This window comes from Sceloporus undulatus, chromosome 1 (genome assembly GCF_019175285.1).
Source record: "Sceloporus undulatus isolate JIND9_A2432 ecotype Alabama chromosome 1, SceUnd_v1.1, whole genome shotgun sequence".
NCBI lineage: Eukaryota > Metazoa > Chordata > Lepidosauria > Squamata > Phrynosomatidae > Sceloporus > Sceloporus undulatus.
The window spans coordinates 117,352,532-117,374,490 of record NC_056522.1 but is presented as its reverse complement, the minus strand read 5'-3'; the positions used below and the strand labels follow the sequence as shown (position 1 = coordinate 117,374,490).

General features: G+C 40.8%; 1 protein-coding gene across 2 annotated transcripts in view; it reads right to left on the bottom strand.

Annotated features, from left to right (window-relative positions):
- FBXL4 (F-box and leucine rich repeat protein 4) overlaps nucleotides 1–10,526 on the bottom strand; it is a 40,970-nt gene extending 30,444 nt beyond the window's left edge. The window contains exons 1-3 of one of the 2 annotated variants that reach the window (XM_042442702.1): nucleotides 10,325–10,526; nucleotides 5,206–5,332; nucleotides 2,224–2,803 (exon numbers count right to left, since the gene is read on the bottom strand). In XM_042442702.1, the coding sequence (XP_042298636.1) occupies nucleotides 2,224–2,732 (509 nt within the window). In that variant the 5' untranslated portion in view covers nucleotides 2,733–2,803; nucleotides 5,206–5,332; nucleotides 10,325–10,526. The remainder of the gene's footprint in view (nucleotides 1–2,223; nucleotides 2,804–5,205; nucleotides 5,333–10,324) is intronic. The other variant, XM_042442692.1, reaches the window with a different exon arrangement.
- Nucleotides 10,527–21,959: the final 11,433 nt, after the last annotated feature.

The window sequence follows — 21,959 nt, the reverse complement described above, 5'->3', positions numbered from 1 at the left end:
ATAATAATAATAATAATAATAATAATAATAATAATAATAATAATAATAATAATAATAAATGAATTATTATACAATAACATAGCAGACTACAGAAGCAAAAAATCCAGATATAGGTATTGGCAATGTACTGACCACTTTCCACACTGAAAAAAATAACTGAAAGACACTGTTGATTTCATCCAAGTCCTTGCAGGTTCTTTATTGCAATACATACAAATATTTGCAAACTCTCCTTGCCAACTCCCATCAACTTCTCCGTCAGTAGTACATCAGTTGACAGCTTAAATCCAACCCACAAGCTATCCAACCCACACTGATCCACATGAATCCAACCGGACCAACCCGCCCCAATTCAACAATCCACACATGACCTGTCTCCTGGCCCACTTATATACAGTATTAGTTGTGAGTCATAATCTGCTGCCTCACAACATGATGCAACCTCAGCAGAGTCTCCATCATTCCATGTGATCTGACTCAACATTCTATGGCAGTCCCACAGGATATGACACCACCTGTCAATCAAAATATTTTCACAATTATTTAAAGGAATATTTTTCTAACAGAAAGTGGGTGGTGGGGCAGCCTGGAGGAGTGAGTGTTCACTCTTCTTCCTTTGATATCATCTGGCTCTCTCCTTCAGAGAAAGCTAGGTGGCTAAAAAGGCTTGAGGGGCAAGTGTTCACCTGTGTTCCTCTCGCCATCACTGACCTTCTCCTCGGTAAAAAGCTGGGCAGCGGAGAGGCAAGCATTTGTCCATACTGCTCCTCCCCTGTCTGGCTCTCTCCTTGGAGGAAAGTGGGTGGCGAAGGAGTCTTGAGAAGTGAGTGTACTGTACAATCTTCTTCCTTCACTATCACCTGGCTCTCTTCTCGGGAGAAAGCTCAGTGGCAAAGGAGCCTTGAGGAGTGAGTGTTCACTCCTCCTCCTTTGCTACCACCTGGCTTTCTTCTCAGGAGAAAGCTGGATGGTGGAGGAGATTTGAAGGGGTGAACGTTTACATATAATAACATAAACACATAACATAAAATAACATATTTTAAGATTTCTGTCTTTAATTTTCCCATTGTATTTGCATGGAAGAAGAGCATTCAGTCCAAGCCAGTGCAGTGTTTTAACCTATTAACAAGATCTGTTTCTCAAAAACTGTGGTCACCAGAATTATAAAGATGGACTTCCTTAATAGCTACATCCAAAAACTCCATCAAGGAAGGTTACATCGGACCTCTCCCAGCTATTCTTCTGCGGCTTTTAATATTTTAATGTAATCTGTGTTTTAATGTTCTATCTAGACTGAATCCACACAAGAGCTATACTGCAGCTCCAGTGAGCAGTAGTCTGCCTCAGTTTGACACTGTTAATCTCTCTCACACACATTTTAATCCAAATTCTATAATTTATTTTGAAAGTCATGCAGTTCCCTCACACTAAAAGAGGGTTTCTGCCATGTTCACATCTTCATTGTATCAGATTATTTTAAGTCATGGCAGGAAGGGTCTCAAAGGGGTTTATCTTGGCATTCACATGTGGCAAGCATGGTGTCAACATTTTTTTTTTAGTTCAGTGTATGCATGTATGCAGATATTCACGTATTTGAATATCCATATTTGAATATGCAAAGGGATACCTCCCTTTCAGAGGCCCTACGAGCCTTCTGATATTCAAATACCCCTTCGTGCCAAAAACTGCCCACTCCCCACCCAGTGAATGTAACTTTTTTAAAAAAGGTAACACCATGTATTCCAGATCTAGTTAACCATCCACCAACCTGTCCATTCTCCACCCCACCAAGCTTCTGAGTTCCCCATGCATGCAAACAAGCAAATAATGGTATCAATGTAATAGACCAACCTACTCAGACAGAACTGACTTAACTATAAATCCAAACAAGAACAACATAAAAATGACAAAATATGGGATGCTCTTACAGGTGGCCTTTCTGCCCTGGTCTCAGAACAATCCAAAACAACAGAGGTTGTTTTGTACAAGCCCAGTTCAAAGTCCAAAAATGGTACAATTGGTAAGTTCTCCAAATCTAAATAAGTCCACCTTTTCCTCCCCCAGTCGCCAAGTAGAAATGTGATTTGAACCATGTTTTTATGCTTCTGTATAAATCTTCAATCATAAAAATAAGACAAAACAAGAATAATTTTTTAAAAGCATGACATTCTAATTTCAAAAATTTAACATTTCATTTTCAGGGAAAGAAAGAATAGGAATTACCTTACTTCAGCGCACAGATTTTGGGAATATGGACTTGCAGAACATGCCAAAATCCTAATGACAGCACCAGGGTGATATGTTTCCAGAACACGTATTGCTGTAGGATACACTTGCTCCTCAAAAGCAAGTTCTACATAGTCTTGACTGTGGAAATCGGGTGGTGTCCTTGTGAAAGGTGCCCGTGCACTAGGGCACATTTCCCACCATGTTCCATAAGTTCTAAATACTGCAGTCTGCGTGAAGTCACCAGAGCTAGGGTACACATTAGGAGTTCCTGCCAAATTCCACATGGTATATGACATGCTGTTTTCACTACCATAATGAGAACTGAAATCCAACACTTCTTTGGCATACTGGACTAATTCCACATCAATAGGTAAGGTTCTGTTTGATTCAATGGCTCTCCGGTTGTTCATTTGCTCTCCTCTTGTAGCTGTCCTAGCTTGGCGCCGAAGGCAAATATAATAAAACATGCTCAGAACTGTCAACATGGGAAATGCTGGTGACATCCAGATAGATAGTATATGTCTAAAGATCAAGACACATGCATTGTGGGATGTTTTAATAAACACCAAGGGACCTGAATAAAAACAAAAACAACAAAGCATAGTCAATTAATCCCAAAAATCAACAACTGTTATTTTTACTGGCAACAGCTTGTCAGTTTTAAGTTGGCACTGCAATGGATAAATATTGGTATCACTTGGGAAGAACCATTACTAAAACACCTAATCTAAGCATTAGTGTTTAATGTATCTGAGATTATTTTAAAAGTAAACCATGAAAATAAAACTTTTAAATTTCACATCACTCTCACAGTAGAAATAATGAAAAAGCATGCAACCTATTTCATCCACAGCATCTTGAACTCTATTGAGAACAACATTTATGACCCTGGGCAATGAGAGATTCTAGCAATCACTGTAGAACTCTAGCAAAACTTTGGGGAAAGTTTTTGGAAAAGACAAAAAAGTTGATACATGTAGATAGGATAACTATGCTATCCATTAATGCATACTTCAAGCACTATAGTGACTGTCAGACCATTGTGGTACAAAGGTCCTGCAGAATGCATACCATCCCAGACACAGAGGAAGTGCCATAATTATTGCAGTAAATGCTACTCAGCTTGAATCATTTGTGTCTGAATATAGAAAACAGCCATTATGAAGAACAGCTAGATAATTCCATGTTTTATCCACCACATACATTTACTACTAGTCTCATTTGCATTGAGATGACTGGCTAGAAGTAAAACAAATAGCAACATCTTGTTTAATTAACTATGGTCCCATACAGACAGGCCAAAATAAAGCTGCTTCGGGTCACTTTGGAGGTACAGTAGAGTCTCGATTATTCGACCTTCGATAATCCGACATTCCAGATTATCCAGCGTCACTGCTCAGTGACTTCTTTACAGTTTCAGAGGACTGAACTGTTTATACTGTACAGTACGTACTGTACATCACAATGTTGCTCGGTGATTTCTTTACATTTCCAGAGGACTGAATTGTTTATACATTACAATGTTGCTACTGTAATGTTACTGCAATGTTACTTTTACTGTTACTGCAGTAAAACTTCAATACGTTTGCAATTCATAGTGATTTCAAGGCTTTTCTTGGACCCTCCGGATTATCCAACATTTTCAGCTATCCGACAATCAGCCTGCCCATTTATGTTGGATAATTGAGACTCTACTGTATGCTGTTTCAATGATGCGTGCATCCTATGAGTCCGGAAGCTGCATCAAAGCCACACTCTACTCCTTAGGACTGGAGCATGGCTTTGGCACGGCTTCCGGACTCTTAGTATGCAAGCATCATTGAAACAGCATATCTCCAAAGTCACCCAAAGCAGCCTTATTTTGGCCTGTCTGTATGGGGCCTCTGATACCAGTATGTGGCCCAGACCTAACATGCCTGATTTAAATATGCATATCATGAAGCTCTTCCCTATGTGGTAGTAACTGCACAGCAACTGAACAAAAAGTGAGTACAGTGGGCCCTTCTTATCCATGGAGGTTCTGTACTGTCTCCCCTGCCATGGATGGCAAAAAACGCAGGACCTCAAGTCCCACGGTTTTCAATGGCAGCGCATGCATGTGCAGCTGCTCTGCATGCACACCCATTAAATTCATTGAGGTTGCCATGTGCAGATGCTCAGACCTGTGGATAGCAAGCCCACGGTTGGGGCATGTGTGCTGTTCTGTCAATGTAAGCTGATAAAATTGGCCTGAAAATCTCAGTCATGTCTGCCTGCAGCCCAGGCAGGAAAAAACTACCAGCACAGACTGAGGACCACCCACCCCAACAAAAAAATCAGTAGACTTTAAAAAAAAATTCAGTTGGGTCCACCAGATCTTAGTTCTGTTCTATATATCCATCATTGCAAAACTGTCTGAAAAAGAACTCAGTGAAGACTCTCCTTAGGGAAGGAAATAACAACTTAAAATGGGGTAGGCACGATTCAAGGCTTAGATAATGGTTTCAGCAAAGTTTCAGCAAAAAGTATTCAGAAGCAGCATTCCATAAGATGAGAACAGGAACATAATTTCTCTAAGAGGTGAAGCAGACGGGTGGTTGGGAGTGGCCTGTGGCCGCTCCAGCCCCAATCAGCCCCTGATGGGCAGGTGACTGTGGCAACTGCATGGACCGCTCTGAAAGTGGGCTGCCACCATGGTATTGCCAGCAATTTTACAGTCAAAAATAAGATAGTATGTATAAAAGCATTAAAAAAAAGACTATTTTTTCACTGTTCAGAAACATCATCATAAAGAGTTATAAGCATGATGAGCATATATGGTAAGCACTTTAAAAAATAGTCTGTATTTTAAGCAGCCATGTAGCAAATTCTCACACACATGCACACAGATAGCAGATAGATATAGTTTCTTGTCAACAGAAAGAAATTAATCATATCATAAGAACACTACAAAGGTATGTGTTCAAAGTGTTTTAGTAATCCCAGAATTATATTAACCTTGAGAAAGATACTTCTGTACAGACTTATGAGTCAAAACGTCCCCAAATTAATCTTCTTGCCTCAGCTTTTAGCAGTTTATCTTCAATGGCAAACAGAAGAGGCAGTGCCTGTAACCTGTTGGAGTCTGTAACAAGGATGACAAAATCCGTCTTAAAATAGATGCAGCATTTGTGTAGCATTTACTAGAACATGCCCCCTAGACTAAATGGTGTCTGCATTTGAAAAGGAACCTTTTTTCTTAACAAAACAAAAGATGACCACAGCAGCCTTCCTCATTTCAATACTACTAATGTTTAAGACACTAACAATGCAATCCTATATTTGCTGCTGTTTATCCAGAGGCAAACCTCAGTTCAACCAGGGTTACACATAGTTATGTATACAGGATTGCAACTTTAATCTATTTAAGTAAAAGAGGGAATAGGTTTTCATTCTGACAGCCAAATTACACCAAATGGATAAGGAGCAATCTTCCATTCCCGCTACACCCAAAAACACTCATCCAGAAGCTAGGGCAACCTGTTGACATCATCCTTCAGGCAGTCTGGAGGGCTGCAACAGTGAGGGAAAGGAGTTCTGTTGTACTGGCCAGCAGGATGATTGAATCCGTGTTTGTAATGTTTATAAATTTACTTTCTACCAGTTGGGCTGATAGATGGATCACAGACAATCAAGAGGCGTGTCAAAATGGCAGACTTAGATGAGCTAAAGTTGATATCAGCCAGTCTCAAACTAGAGAACGTGGAAAACTGGGCCAATACCATTTTCCATATTTATTTTTGGTAGTTGGCAGCACGTTATGGCTAAGTCAAAATTCCTTGCTGACAGTTTACTATATCATTCCACTTCTCTTAAATAATAAATAATAACATAACTTCAATGTTTTTTCCAAATCAAAATTGTCTTCAAAGCAGAGTACAGGCACCTCAGTCCAACAGCATGAACACAATTCAGAATTACTGAACTCACCAAACAAGTTCATCTCAATGAATTCTGCTGACCCCAAGGCTCCATGATAGGCAATGCAGCTCCCAACCCATGGCAATGCCTACCCTTGCTACAAATGATCATGACAGATCACGCACCAGCCAGATTTGGCCTATAAGTGTCTCCTCATGAATAAAAGTAATACGTGTTTCTCCTGCTAATTCTCCTCCCAGTCTAAACAAAACAAACCTACATCCATAGTAGATCTTCCTTCTCAGGCAATTATAATTATCCTCTGAATTCTATTCTATTAGAACAATCCAAACTTCCCCTATCTGTGCCATTCCTGAACAATTGTTCTTCACAGATAAGCCACCTTCTGATTTGAACAATTTCAGCTCCCTCTTCTTCCTCCTTTTATCATCTCTTTACTCTCTACAACATACAAAGTAACAGTTAAAATTATCTTCCACGCTTATCTTTCACTAGCAATACGAGCCAAAGGTGGACGCCTTTATGAATTCTTATGCAGCTGTATCTCATCAGGATCCTTTCTTGAAGTTATTTTGTTTAAGAATAGTCACTCTTAGGTCAGAAGTACAGTGTCCTGGAAGAGTGACCTGTTTACTCCTGGATATCAGAGATATCCTGGAAAATTGCACATCTCTCTCACAAGCTTTGTGTGATAGGCCTGAATCTGCTTACAGACTTTAAGATTATTTACCAGCAAAAGGAGGCCTTGCAACAGAGCTTCAGACCCAGAAATCAGAACCAGTGCCAGATCCAAATGCCAACCTTATCTCCACATCAACTAGTCTGCCAAGACCGTTACAAGACCTGACAACATCATTCACACCATGGTTCATATATATCTTCTCATCCTCCTGTATGATTTGCCACAATTTCTCAACAAGACCCTACTGCATTGCCCTAGGATAAATAGTTCACTCTCTGAAGAAAAGAATAAATTATCACAACTCTTAACATCAGAAATCGCAATATTCAAAAGTGTGGAAGGGGAAAGATACCTGCCATAATACAGGTGAGATGACAGAAATGCTGCAAAATACTAAAGGATAACAGGCATGTGCCTTTAGCAGCTCAGGGCAGAACCCATCACAAAAACATAGGCATAATATACACTGGACAGCTGCATCACACTGTTGTAAAGATTACCAAGCAAATGTACAGCAAGCAGTTTAAACACTTGAGAAGTGTAATAAGAGTATTCTCCTTCACTTTAGCCTCGCTCTGTGCACATGGGACACAAATCTCTTTCCACCATTAAAAAAAACATTTTGGGGCTTTAGCCTGAATTCTGCCCCCCCTCCTTATAAATTAGTACATTCATAACCAGAAAGCAAAATAAGCAGTAGAGACAAGAGGCACCCAATCTTCACACTGGGGATCAGTTTGTAAAGACCTTAGGACCCAGGGGGGATATTTATTCATATCATCAGCTTCATTTATACACCAGCCTTCCCCCAAAAGGTATAGAAATGCTGCTCCTTGGTAAAGAGGGCAAGTGGATCACATGCAGAGACTGGTTTCCAGTGAATGCGCCTTTCAGAAGCCAACAAAACAGGATTCAGGAGGACAGTGAGAGGAATGGTTATCCTCCTCCCATTTCTTCCCACCAGGCCTTGAAAAGCTCAAAGGGGAGAGCAGGGCATGTCCCTGAGGAAAGAGGGTCTGGTTGGATTTCTGCCCACCCTAAGTCCATATAATAATGACATTTATGGAGCACTGGCACTAATGGGCCATGAAAGACAGCTGGTGGTTCTTTGTTGGCTTTTACTATTTCCGCTCTCAATGGAGAAATTTGACACCACTTTGTGTAGCTCTGTCCTACGGAGTCCTGGGAGTTGTAATTTTCCCAGGTCTACACCCTTCGCTGCCAAGCAGGGCGGCTGCCACGCTGAACTGCAAATCCCATGATGGAGCCATGGCAGTTGGAGTGGTGGCAGACTGCATTGGCATTACTTCAGTGTGAAGAGACCAAGGCCACCATAGGAAAGGAACTTTTCTTGTCTCTTTCCTTCTGTCCTCAGAGCCCCACATGTACCAGAAGTTCATGGGGTTATTTTAGTTTATTGGGTTTTAACCTCCCCCACCAAGCTATGTTATAAAAATCTTGCAAATACCCCAGGTATTTAGAAACAACCACCTAATTTATTATTTGCTCAGGTTTCCAAAGTAGCGTTCTATCCAAAGAAGGGTACTACCAGAGGGAAAAGTAGAGCTTTTAACACAAAACTGACGCCTGTCTCCTCTGGCCAAAAGTGTTCCTCTTTAGAGCTTCAGACAATCTAAGCAGGGTATTCCACCCCACACCTCCTTTTTAGGTTATAGTCTGTGAGCAGTGGTTCTCAACCTTTGGGCCTCCAGATGTTTTGGACTTCAATTCCCAGAAGTCCCAGTCTGTATGCTCATTGTTCAGGAATTCTGGGAGTTGAAGTCTCAAAAAAATCTAGAGGACCAAAGGTTGAGAACCACTGCTCTATACAGAGGGGGCTGTTTTAGGAAGGGGGTTAACTCTAGACTTTTTAAATCTTATTTTGGGATGTACTTCTGCAGGCCCTGGGCTTCCCTGAAACACACACACACACACATCTATACATACACATACATATATGTATATATACATATATACACTTGTCCCTCCATATTTGCCAGGGGTAGGGGCACAAGACCCCATATTCAGAAAAGCCACAAATAACAAAACCACCATGTTTTTACCTGAGAGGACACCTCTCTAGGAATCTCTAGGTCTTCCAGTGCAACTCTGTGGTCAACGTCTGACAGACACTGACCATAGAACTGCACTGGAGGAGCTACAAATGCCTGGTAGAGTATTCTCTCTAGGAAATCTCTAGGTCTTTCAGTGCAACTTTTAGTTAAAGTTGACCATAGAGTTGCCTGGAGGACTTAGATATTCCTAGGAGAACATATTAATCAAATCTGTGAATAATCAAATCCGCAAATATCAAAGCTGCAAATATGGAGGAATGAGTGTATATGTATTCCCCATACATATTCCCCAGTGATTCTCTTATTCCTACTGTTCTGCTGGCATTCACACCTCTAGTATGCTAGTAGAGTGTGCCCTTTTTTTACACGGGGATCTGTTCTGGACACCCACCCCCTGCTGCATTAAAAAACACGTATGCTTGAGCCTCATTGAAAATAAAGGGGCTCGTGCATAGTGTGGTGGTGCGGGCGTATGCCCCATTATTCTTAATGGGACATGCCGCCCCTTGCTCCCGCAGGCTCCCTAGCGGCTTTCAGCATATGACGTGGGCACACTGTAAAATCTACTATGGCAATAATGGCAGTGAATATGAGCGCAGAGCCACAAAGTCTGGTCACTACCTGGCACCTTCCCATGTCTCCCATTTGCTACACTGACTGAGCACGAAGGGCCTTGTAATTCGGTACACTGAGAGCGTCAGGTTGTGGAAAGCTATTGATATGCGCCCTGCGTGTGTGTTAAGGAGTCTACTTCGGATCCTAGAAAATCAGAAATGTTTGGCACACCAGATTAGACTGTCAAGAATGCAAAGCTGTAACCCAAAAGGAAGAAGGCAGTGCTTAAGGTCACCCTTGAGGAAGGGAGGCGCCATGGACTGTTGCTCTATACCTTCAAGCTGTTTCCAGCTTATGGCGACTCTATCACCGGGTTTTCTTGTCAAAATCGTACACAGAGAGATCTTGTAGCACCCTTGGGATCGATTAAAAGGAACTGGCAGCAGGAGTTTTTGTAGACTTCAATCCACTTCCTCAGATGCATTTGGTGGAGTGGAAGCCAGGCACAGACCTATATATGCCACTGGCATGTGAGGATCAGACCCCATCCTCATTCACCACAGGCGAGTCCCATTGCAAAACTGGATCTGCCACTTCGTCTCCATACACAAAGCATTTGTAATTTGGACTGACATCCTCACATGACACATATAGAGGTATTTATGTCCCTGGCTTCCACTCCACCAAATGCATCTGAGGAAGCAGACTGAAGCCTAGGAAAAGCCCCTGCTGCCCATTTCGCTCTTTCAGTGAGTCTCACACAGCCAACTCCAGCTCCCAGAATTCCACAGCCTTGAGCCAGAAAAGAAAAACAGGGTTAAAGCGGTGCCAAACTGGGTTATTATTCCTCCAGTGTGGATGCAGCCAAGGAAGACGGACCCACCTGAAGAACCAGAAAAGGGCGACGGCGCTGGGCTTTGTTGGCCGGCCGGGTGAGCCCCCCCAACAACAACAACAACAACAACACCGCCTTACAACGGGTCCCTGTTGCTGGAGGAGGAGGAGGAGGAGGAGGAGGCGGGGCCTTTCGCTGCTGTCGCTGCTTACAGCCGTCGACACAGAGCACAGACCCCCCCCCTCCTCCTCCTGCTCCCTGCTGCGAAAGGGAACGGCGCGAGCTCACAGAAAGGCCAACGGCCGCAGAGTCCTCCAACGTTCCACGCCCCTTGGGCTGCGCGCGCAACCAGTGAGTCGCGAGCCAATGGGAAGGTCTCTGACGAAGAGGCGGGGCTCCCCCATAAAATGGAGGGAGGCGCAGTCGGCCAGGGTTGTGGGATGGCACACGCGTGCGCATGCGCGCAGAGAGGAGGAGGAGGAAAAACAAAATGGAGGCGGGGCTTGGAGGTGGGGTTTAAAAGCTACAGAGAGCAGCAGGAGCAGCAGCAGAGTGAAGACCAGGGCTGCAGTCTTCCCTTCCCAAGTTTGCATTTGTTCGTTGTTTCCTGAACGTCCAACATTTTTGGAGTGCCTTGGTTCTCGTTCTCCTCCTCCTCCTCCTTCGTGGTTTTGGCATATGGCCCAAAGGGGCCAGCCCTTCCTCCTTTTCCAGGACATGTCTTACATTCAGATTTAGTTATAAGGAAAAGGGGGGGAGGATAAGGAGACAATTTTAATTTTTCTATGCATGTAATTGTATGTTATGTATATAATATGTCACATTATGTATTATTATTATTTATGTGTGTTTTATTGTTGTAACCCACCTCAGGCCTATGGGAGAGGCAGGATAAAAATATCATCGTCATTATTATTATTGTTATGATTACTGTACATCCCAGCCTCCCTGAGGGACTCCACAGCCTCCTCCATTTTGCGCATGACTAAGAAGCATGGAGCTGACATTTCCATAGGAGCCTCTTTAGCTTTCTTTTGGTCTTCTTTTCCATTTTTTCTGGGCTGTCCCATTCCTTCCTTTCTTCTGTATACAACCTAATAAAATCAGTTTAACAATAGTAAAATGTAAGTTAGATCATTAAAAGGCTTCATTAAAACAATCCAAGACGGGAAGACAGAGTATCTTGGGGTAGTCAGTAGGGAGTCATTGGAAAGATGGTCTATCTCCGTGGGGTGATCGAGTGAAGTATTCAGGGAATGCCTGTCAGAAAAGATTATTATTATCTTGTCTTATATCCCGCCTTTCTCCCAATACAGGGAGCCCTGGAGACCAGGGCTAAAGTCTCAGTTCAGCCATGGACACCTTTGAGCAAGCCACTCTCTCTCAGCCTCCAGAGGATGGCCAGAGGCCCTCCTTTCCCAGGATACATCTCAGCCTTCTGTCCAGGAGGAATTTCACAATGTCCTCCATTTTCAGCATCACTGAGAAGCATGGGTTTACATTTCTAGAAGTGTGTTCAGTTTTTATTGTGTCATCTCTTACATTTTTCTTGAATGTCCTGCATTTTGCAGTGCCTTGTCCTCCTTTGTGGTTATGACATCTGGTCACCCTGCCTCTGAAGAAACCTGAGAAGAAATACCCTATGATAGGTTCGCCTTAGGATCTCCATAATAAGTCAGGACTTGAAGGCATACAGCAGCGACAACAACAACAACAGATATATATCTTCTTCCTGGGAAACAGACCATTTAACGTTAGAGAAATGGTGGAACTGTAGATGGGACTCTTGGTTGCTTGAGAAACTATCAAAGAACAGAAGACACAAACCAAGACTTTTGTTCAGAAATGGTACCTATTTGCAGATACATACCTGAGAATTGCCTCCAAGAAGAAATGAGGAAGAAATAGTTTCACTTGATTTGACTGGTACTGACTAGTATCACATTTGTATTTTGGTCCTTGTTTAGTTATTCTGAACCATTTTGTTTTTTTACTTATATACTTCTAATCTGAGGAGGATTTTTATTTTAATTAAACAAAATTAAAAAATGAAAGAAGTGGTGTAGTGATTTGAGTGTTGGATGATGACTTTGGAGACTAGAGCCATGGAAAACCACTGGGTGAACTTGAGCAAGTCACATACTGTCAGCCCCAGAAAACTTCATGAGAAGGTCACCATAAATCTGAAACCACTTGAAGACAAACAACAACAACAACAAATCAGGAGCAGTTTATAACAGTTTATAGCAGTGCAAAATTCTTTTAACAGTGTAGTCCAACTCATTAAGAAACAACGATCAGTGTAAAATCAATCTGTGATGAATGAAATACCAAGAAAGAAAGGGAATAAATTACACATATATACTTTTTAGGTGTATAGTCTCTTCTTACTGTTTAAATTTATTCTTAGATTGAATATATTTCCAAAGTGGCTGTGAGAAAAAAGCAACATACAGTATGTGTAAGAGTGCTTGCATTGATTCTTTACCAGAATGCATACTTTTTCCATGTGAATTGAATTGTTTTTACCTTTTGTAAGCTATTGCGGTCCCAACATTAGAAACTAGGTAGGATATAAATGAGTACATTATGATCATATTTGATGATAGGAAAACAGAATGAGACAATTTGTTGCAGCTGCCCAAAGCCAGCATGCAGTCTTCCAATGCAAAGAACTAGGTACAGAGGGCTCAAGACTGCCAGACAGGTCATCATATTTTTTCCTCACTGCAGGTACATGTGTACATCTGCTATCAAATGCTCTCAAGGAATGGGAGTGCCAATACACTTGATCTAAACAAAAGATGGCATTAGATAATTTGTGGCATGCCTTGGATGCATTTTAACATGCTAGCAATAGAATGCACCCGTCTTAGATACACGTAAGACAGTGGCATGACCTTCCTCTTCCACATTTGCATACCACTACAATTTGGTTGCCTTTAAATCAGAAGTGGCTTACATTATATCTTGTGGTTCACACATAAGTGATATGATTCAGTTCACCCACTGATTGATTGGGGAGTTTGGTATGTCCCACGATAGGATGTTTCCACCTCCATTGCTGAAAAAAGGAACATTGGCCTGTTACAGACTGCCAAAATAAAGCTGCTTCGGGTCTCTTTGGAGGTATGCTATTTAATTGATGCATGGCTCTTAAGAGTCTGGAGGTCGCACCAAAGCCACATTCCATTCCTAAGCCCTGGAGTGCAGCTTTGGTGCAGCTTCCGGATTCTTAGGACACATGCATCATTTAAACAGCATACCTCCAAAGAGACCCAAAACAGCTTTATTTTGGCAGTCTGTAATAGGCCATAGATTCTTACTTGTGAGATGTTTGTTTTTAGCAATGGAGGTAGAAATATCCTCCCCATCCAGAACTGAGAAGGCTGTTTCCCTTGGCTCTGCAACGATGTTTGTTATAGCAATAGCAAGTAAATTTTATACAGTCGGCCCTTCTTATACACGGATTTTTTATACACGGATTTAAGCATACACGGTTTGAAAATGTTCCCAAAAAGTATAAATTTACCTTGATGTTCCATTTTTTATTAGGGACACCATTTTGCTATGTCATTATACTTAATGGGACTTGAGCATACACGGATTTTGTTATACACGGAGGATCTTGGAACCAAACCCCAGCGTATAACAAGGATCCACTGTACTGCTCATCAGAGAACACACTACCTAAACGGTTTACAGTCTGTAAACCAGTTGCCCCCAACAAGCTGGGTACTCATTTTACTGACCTACGAAAGGATGGAAGGCTGAGTGGACCTTGGAGCCCTGGCTGGAATTGAACTCACAACCTTGTGGCTGCATTACTGGCATTTAACCACTGCATCATCAGGGCTCCCTTAGTTACTTACTATTTAGTTTGAATTTATGGTAGTTTCTATTTATTATACTTATATTTTACATTTAATGCTCTGAGTTGGTTTTGTATCCTTGGCTGTAATACAGACTGAGAGATGATGAGGGTTGCTCCCTCTGGTGGCGATTCCCTCGAAGTCTGTTTCCTGCCTACTGGAGCAATGAGGGGTAAAAGAGGCCACTATCAGAACGGAAAATGGAGAAACAGAATGGTTCCCAAAAGGCAACGGAGTCAGGCAAGGCTGCATATTATCACCATATTTGTTCAACTTGTACATAGAAAATATCATACAAAGAGCAGGGCTAGACTCAGAAGGAGGACTGAATATAGGAAGAAGGAACTTCACTCTAAGATATAGATGACACAATATTAAAAATGTAAAACATCAATATCTTGGAACAATTACCAAGGAAGGTCAAGGAAGAAAGTGCAAACGGTTGCTGCTGAAACATAAAGAATAGGGTATACAGAGCAATGGGATACACAGAGGGATACTGTCTCTACACAGAACATTATGGGTACCTGCATTTGAGCAATGAATTCCACTGTTTAACTGGATTCTGAATGGGTCAACCAAAAGAAACAAAAAGCATTTTGCTAGCTTTTGGGGCTTCAAAAGCAAAGATGATAAAATGGTATGCAGTGAAACATATGACTGTTGTAGTCACAGCATGTAAATTATGCTGTGAGATGTTTTAGGAAGTGTCATCTCTGTATTCCTTGCCTAAGAAAACCCTATGGGGGCCACCATAATTCAACAGATGACTTGAAGTTGAGTTCACACACACACATAGATGAAAACAGCCCCTTCCTCCATGGCTGTAAACTAAATAGGAACAAAGGCAATAGAATCTAAATTCTTGTAAAGGTACAAAATGCCCTGCTCCTCTAAGAACTTTTGTCTATTATGAGACCTCTGGCAATCTTAATGGAAGGGTGGAACTACAACAAAATCCACAAAACAGCAATACCTTTATTGGCCAACCAAAATGCACAAAATACATCATGTAATTTTGTGCGTTTTGGCTGGCCAATAAAGGTATAACTGTTTTTTGGATTTTGCTGCATGGCTAACACAGCCGCCCCCGAATATGTTTCCTAGTCTCTCAGTAAAGTTTTTGTATTCACAGTTGTGGAGACAGGTTTAGACGTTGGGACAGAAAATATGTCAATTGAAACCAAATTACTGTAGTTTCCCTTACCTGGTGTTGGAGGAATTAAATACTTCAGAAAGTTCCCAATGTGTTATCTGTTTATTTAGTTTATATCCCACCTTTCTCCCACTATGGGTTTTTTTATGACTAAATTCACTTCCTCAAGTATAGGATTCCGCTCTTGCAGGAATATGGGCTATCTGGAGATCAAAGAACATTGGGCAGGTTGCCATGTTGGCCATGAAACAAAAAACAACAGAATTCATCTTGGTAGTGATACTTTTATTTTGACAACCAAAAGGCATAAAATACATCACACATTTTCAAGACTTCACAGGCTTGTTCATTAGGCAGTGAAATGTGACTCCCAAAAGCTAATGGATATGGGGCAGAAGAGAAGTTTTCCAACATCTGTTTCTGAGAGTGAGTTTCTTAAAGGCAGTGATGCTCCTATAATACTATATCCCTCCCTGTTAGCCTCACCTCTGCAGCATGCCTTGGCCAATGTTACTACAGGCCCCTAACAGACCCAGAAATAAAGGTTTGCACTCCTCTCCCACATCCCTGTCATAAGTCATCCACCAGGGTAACCAAGACTATTTCTGCCCCCAAAATGAGGCCAAAAACCAGACATGAATGGATTTATATAACTGTTGACAGAGACTATTAGCTTCTCAAGAATCTTATTCAAGAACAGTATATGATACGCTGGTCAATAGTTATCTGAAATATGATTATCTAGATTTGGGTTCTTTTTCAGGGCCTATCAACCTGCTTCTTTAAGGACATTTAGAATTAAGTCATGAGGGAAGATTTCACCAACTTGTGGGTCCAAATGATTATTCCAGACCTGGCTGTTTTCAATCACAAGATGGGACAAGGATCCAAACAATATGTGGTGGGTTTCAATCCTCCAAGACTCTTCTTCACAACAGACTACACAAAACTAAGCCTGTCCAAAACAGCATGACTAGATGGTGTCCTTTTTGCAATCAGCTGTGATTCTGTTACATATCTGGCATCCAAATCTTCCACTCTGCACTCCTAAAAGTAGCATTACTTATTCAATGACAGGCAGCTGCAACTGTCAGTCTTTCAGTCTTTCATGCACCAATGAAGGATGGTAATGTGTTGTTGTCACTGCTTTATAGCATTTAACCAATGAAAGATTAAACTTCCACTGCTAGTATAGTGGGAATTTGGTACCAGTTTCTTAGGATCATGTTGGTGCATAGATTGTCCAAACCAGTGCATTACTTGTAAAGCTCCAGTGATGTGTAATCTTGAAAATGACCTTCAAGTCTTGTTTTGTTTTTTTAAGGGTTGCCCCATCACCATTTGTCACGCTGTTTGGCCATGCTCCCAGACAATATAGGATTGGTTCAGTTCACTGGCACTCAGAATAGAAGGCGTCAGTAAACTGGCTGGCTGACTCCAAAACCTTCCCCCCCCCCGTTAATGCTGTGAACAGCCTAGTTGAGGAGGAGATGGAAGAGGAAGTTTGTCACCACTACATGCCTTCTGCTGCTGTTCCTTCATAGACAGTCATTGCTGCCTGTTGGGAGCAGGTTGTTCAAGAGCTTCCCTAACTGCAGTGTTAGCACACCCTGCATCACCCATGCTGCATTTCATATCTGGAGCCATCATGTCCTCATAGTGACTTTTTGGAATACTGAGGCCTGAAATAGACATGCAAAAAGTGCCAGATTTGTCTACTTTCAGATATTTATTATATATGATTTTGAACATGCATATTTTATGTAGGCTTCCAGTCAACATTCAGGACACCCTGGGCTTCTCTGAGGAACAGCAGAGAATCAGCAGTAATAGCAATAGTAGCAGCAGCAGTCTGAAGTACTAGTATCAATAAACTCAAAAATCAACTCAAATTTGGTGCTGGAGGAGAGTTCTCTGGATTCTGTGGACTGCTAAAAAAGCAAACAAATGGGTTTTAGAGCAAATCAAGCCTAAACTCTCCTTAGAAGTGAAAAGGAGTAAATTGTTGTACTCTTAAACTTCATGGCAGTAGAAAAAGAGGGACACCACACTACAGGTGGATAGATTCAATCAAGAAAGCAACAGCCTTGCTCAAAACCTGAGCAGCAAAGCTGATGACTGGAGTTCTTGGAGATCTCTCACTCTTAAGATCTCCAGAAGTCAATTTGTTGACAAATAACAACATTTAATAAACAATTATTTGCTTACTTATTTGCTGCTTAAAAAATGACATTGTGGGTGAAAGTTTAAGCAATGCATTTGCCCAGCAGTAAAGAACACTGCAAACTGATGAATAATGTTTTTTTTCTTTTGGAATCTGGTATATGAACCCTGCTACAGAAGGCAGAAAGAAGCAAGGATGGCAAGGAAAACCTAGCACTCCTGAGTTCCAATTACAGTTTTGCTGAATTTTGCTGAAATTTAGTGGCTGGCAAGTTACTGCTCTACAGTGACGGATCCTGTACTTGAGAAATGACATAAAATACCGAATGTTTTTTTACAGAAACATTAGGAGCTGCAAAACAAGTTGCTGATTTTAGCTTGTGATAAAGACTAGAGCAGAATATAAATAGAGTCCTGTACTCACATTTTATGTTGGCACTGCAGAAAGCTTTTTAGTACTGTATTCCACTGAGGCTTAAGAATCAGAATGAAACATCTATATGGCATTTTTATTATTATTATTTTGCATATAAAGATGATACTACAACTCCCAGCATTCCTGATCATTAGCCATGCTGTCTGGGGCCAATGGGAACTTAAGTCCAAAACATCTGAAAAAAATCAGGTTGGAGAAATTTGCACTAAAGCAATGCGTTGTTTCACAAATTCTAATTTGCATCATTAACAAATGTTTCATGAATTGTACTCCACAAAGATCATGCTATAATAAACTTGGTGTGCATCTACACTGTAGAAATAATGCAATTTGACACCACTTAAAGTGCTGTAGCTCCATTCTATAGTATCCTGGGATTCATAGTTTTGCAGGGTCTTTAGCCTTCTCTGCTAAAGAGTGTTGGTGCCTCACAAAATGTCAAATCCTGGGATTCTGTAGGATGGATCCATACCAATTAAAGTGGGGTCACTGTATTCTACAGTGTAGATACATTCTTGGTAGTCTTTAAGGTACAACAGGACTCTTGTTTTTGCTGTAACAGATTAATGTAGCTACTGTTTTGTAATTCACACAGATGATAAATGTGGATGTCACTTCTGAATGGTTGGCTCGTGAGCAAAAGCCTGCCTGAGCTGGGAAATCCCACCAGCACCAATGTGCCATCAGAATAGCTTCTTGCCTCTTAGGAACACACAATTCCACCATCACAAAAAAGTACTGTATTAGGAAGTCTAACATTGGTTGGAAATTCACACAGGTGATAAATGTGAATGTCACTTCTGAGTGGTTGGGCACACAATTAATTTCTTGTTAATCTAACTCTCCAAGGAATAAGTGTCATAAATTTCAACATATTACTGACTCTTCTGATAAACAGCTATATCTGTGTTTTAAGATCTGTGCACATAAAATAATAAGGCTATTTCCCCTTGATTTCCCCCCTCCCTGAAAATAGGGTTAAAGCCTGGAGCAAATTCCATAAACTTCCCCACCCATGTTTGGATCCTAAAGAATTGTGTGTAGTCACTTGTTACAATTTGCAAGCAACACATGAGAAGTCGGTCAGTGTCTGACTATGGCAATAATGGGAATTTTGCTATGGTCACATGTCCAGTGTGGTTTTTTAAAAGATCAAACTTTGGCTGAATGCTATAGGCAGTTTCCTTCTCATATTCACATAGTAGCTAAATGTATGCCATGATAAGTGAGATAATAGTTGGCTGAGGCCATACCAAAAGTTATTTAAGAAAGTTTTCTGCTTCAAGAACATGTAGAGGCTAATTTAATAGTAGAGCAAAAATTCTCCATGCTTTGTAATTTACTAGGCAACTGATTTTAAATGGCCTGCTGCAGTGGGTTTTCCATTTGGCACAGTAAGCATCTGCTATTTTTCTTTTCATTTTTCAAAGTGGGTAAAGGGTGGAGGCCTGGACAAAACTAATTAAAATCTTTTTGTGGATTACTGGTAGCTCATGACACAGTCTGGTTGGGCTCAGTCACTGTACTACTTACATCACATTTATTTCTATTGGAACCTTATTAGATAACCTGGCTTATTTGTTTATTTCTTTAAAGTCCTGCTCTGATTTGAGTGCATCTGAGACCCTCAAATAGGTTCCAATGCAGAGAAAATTGGTCAATTTTTAGCATGGTTTCTTCTGATTCCAAAAGACTGTTTAATCACTCATAGCCATAGAAAGTTCTCCTTAGCAATGTTAATTTCAATTTTTCTTCAACGTGACATTGAAATACCCTATATCATGAATGTGAAAACTGTGGCCTTTTGGATGTCGTAGACTTCAGTTTCTAGAAGTTTGAATCATCTTTGCCAACACTAAGGGATTGTCAGTACTGTAGTCCAAAATGTCATACCTTGGCACTACTTTTCTGTGGCAGTAGAACAGCATGCTCTTGTGAGGCAAGAAGCTATGCTGACAGCAACATTGCTGCTGATATAGTCTCCTGCATTAGACAGGCTTTTGCTAAGGAGCCAGACTTAATGTGCCAAACAGCTACTGGGCAGCATTACCAGTGGGCAGTGACACTGGCAGAGAATGTCTGAGAGACAACGGCAGTGACACCATGAGACAATCCAAAAAGAAACAAGAGCTGCATTGAGTCCATATATCATGAGAAAGGCAATAAATAAATAAATAGTGCTGGACGATTAGACTCCCAGGTTGACAGGCATTCAACCAGCCACTGGAGAAGGACGACAACAAGAATGACTACTGATGAAAATAAAGGAAGGAAGTGCAACCACAGGGTTACAGTTGAAAAAAAAAGAAAAAATAATGACTACAAATGATTTACAGAACTTTAATGCACATAACAAACAATAGAAATACCTTCACATTCACTGGCATTAGGTGCACAAAACCTCTGTGCAAGTGGAAAAAATGCAAATTTAAAAAAACACTACATTTTACCTGACAGAATACTTCTCTTGGTATTTATAGGCCATCCAGTGCAACTCTATGATCAACATCTGCCAGAGGTGACCATAGAATTGTGCTGGAGGACCTACAAATGCCTAGAGAAGTGTTCTCTCTGGGACTCTCTGAGCCCTTCAGTGTAATTTCTGTGATGCTGTCCCTAGAGTCAATCTGGATGACCTAGAGATTCCTAGGGGGAACATATTAATCAAATCTGTGAATAATCAAATCCGCAAAAGTCAAAGCCATAAATGTAGAGGTCTAACTGCAGTTAAAGGTTTCCTATACCTTGGAAATTAATTAAAATTAAAATGAATCAAAATGGAAACTGCCGTCAAGAAATCAGAAGACAATTAAAACATGGAAAAGCAGCTATGAAATAACCAAATAGGATCTTCAAGTGGAAAGACATCCCATTTAATACTAAAGACAGAATCATCTAGGCCATAATATTTCCCATTTCTGTGTACGGTTGTGAAAACGACAGTGAAGAAAGCTGACAGGAAGCAAATCAATTCATTTGAAATGTAGTGCTGGAGTTGAGTTCTATGGATACCATGGATTGCTAAAATCACACATAATGGGTCCTACAGCAAATAAAGCCTGAACTTTCACTGGACTCCGATGATTAAAATTGAGGTTGTTATACTTTGGACATATCGTGGGATCACATGACTCATTTGGAAAAATGATAGTGCTTGGTAAAGTGGAAAGCTAAGAAAAGAGGGAGAGTGCACTACAGATGGGTTGAATGAATCAAAGAAGTAACAGCCCTGAGTCTGCCAGACCTGAGCAGAGTTATTGTTGATAAGGTGACATGGAGGTCTCTCATTCATAGGGTTGCCATCAGTTGAAGTTGACTTGACAGCAATAACAAAAAAACAACAAGACGTCCAAAAATATCTGGTGGGTCAAATGTTTCCCATCCTTGGCCTAGATAGAAATGTAGTTCTGTCACCTTCCTCTCCATTCAGCAAATATCCTGTAAAGAAATACTGTATAAAAGAAACTTCAGAATATACCTATATGGAATATTTTCCCTGAGGTAGAGGATTGTTATAACCTGTCTACAAAATTACCATTTCTGTGGAACCTGAAGATACTGATGTGCTCAGAATGAGTTAAGCATGATTGAATTATGCACTATTAAGTCTGCATGTTCAGTGATTTTATCATTTGTGGATTGATTCCTGGTATGCTAATGAAGACCTATGTATAGTTTTCTTGATTAACTCATGGCTTAGAACTTGTTACTTTGAGTACTAAACAAGATTTAAGGGTGGATTTTTGTGCATGTTTTTGAGGTGTTGCATCTGATACCTCAATTATTCATCGTAGGAATTAATGTACAATTAGCATGAATTCCTGCTACCATAGAAATAAATGGCTATGTAAATTTGGATGCCTTTCCTGGAACAGTTTAGAATAATAAAAAGGCTGGCGTTAATATCTTTGCATTGGCAACAGTTTAGATTTTTAAGGAATTATTTTGTGGTGATAAAAGTGAATTTGAAGATTTTCTTTTTCCTCTGTTCTATTGTTCCATATAATTCAAACATTTAGCTGTAAGTCAGTCAAACTCTATATTATTCTTCCTTTT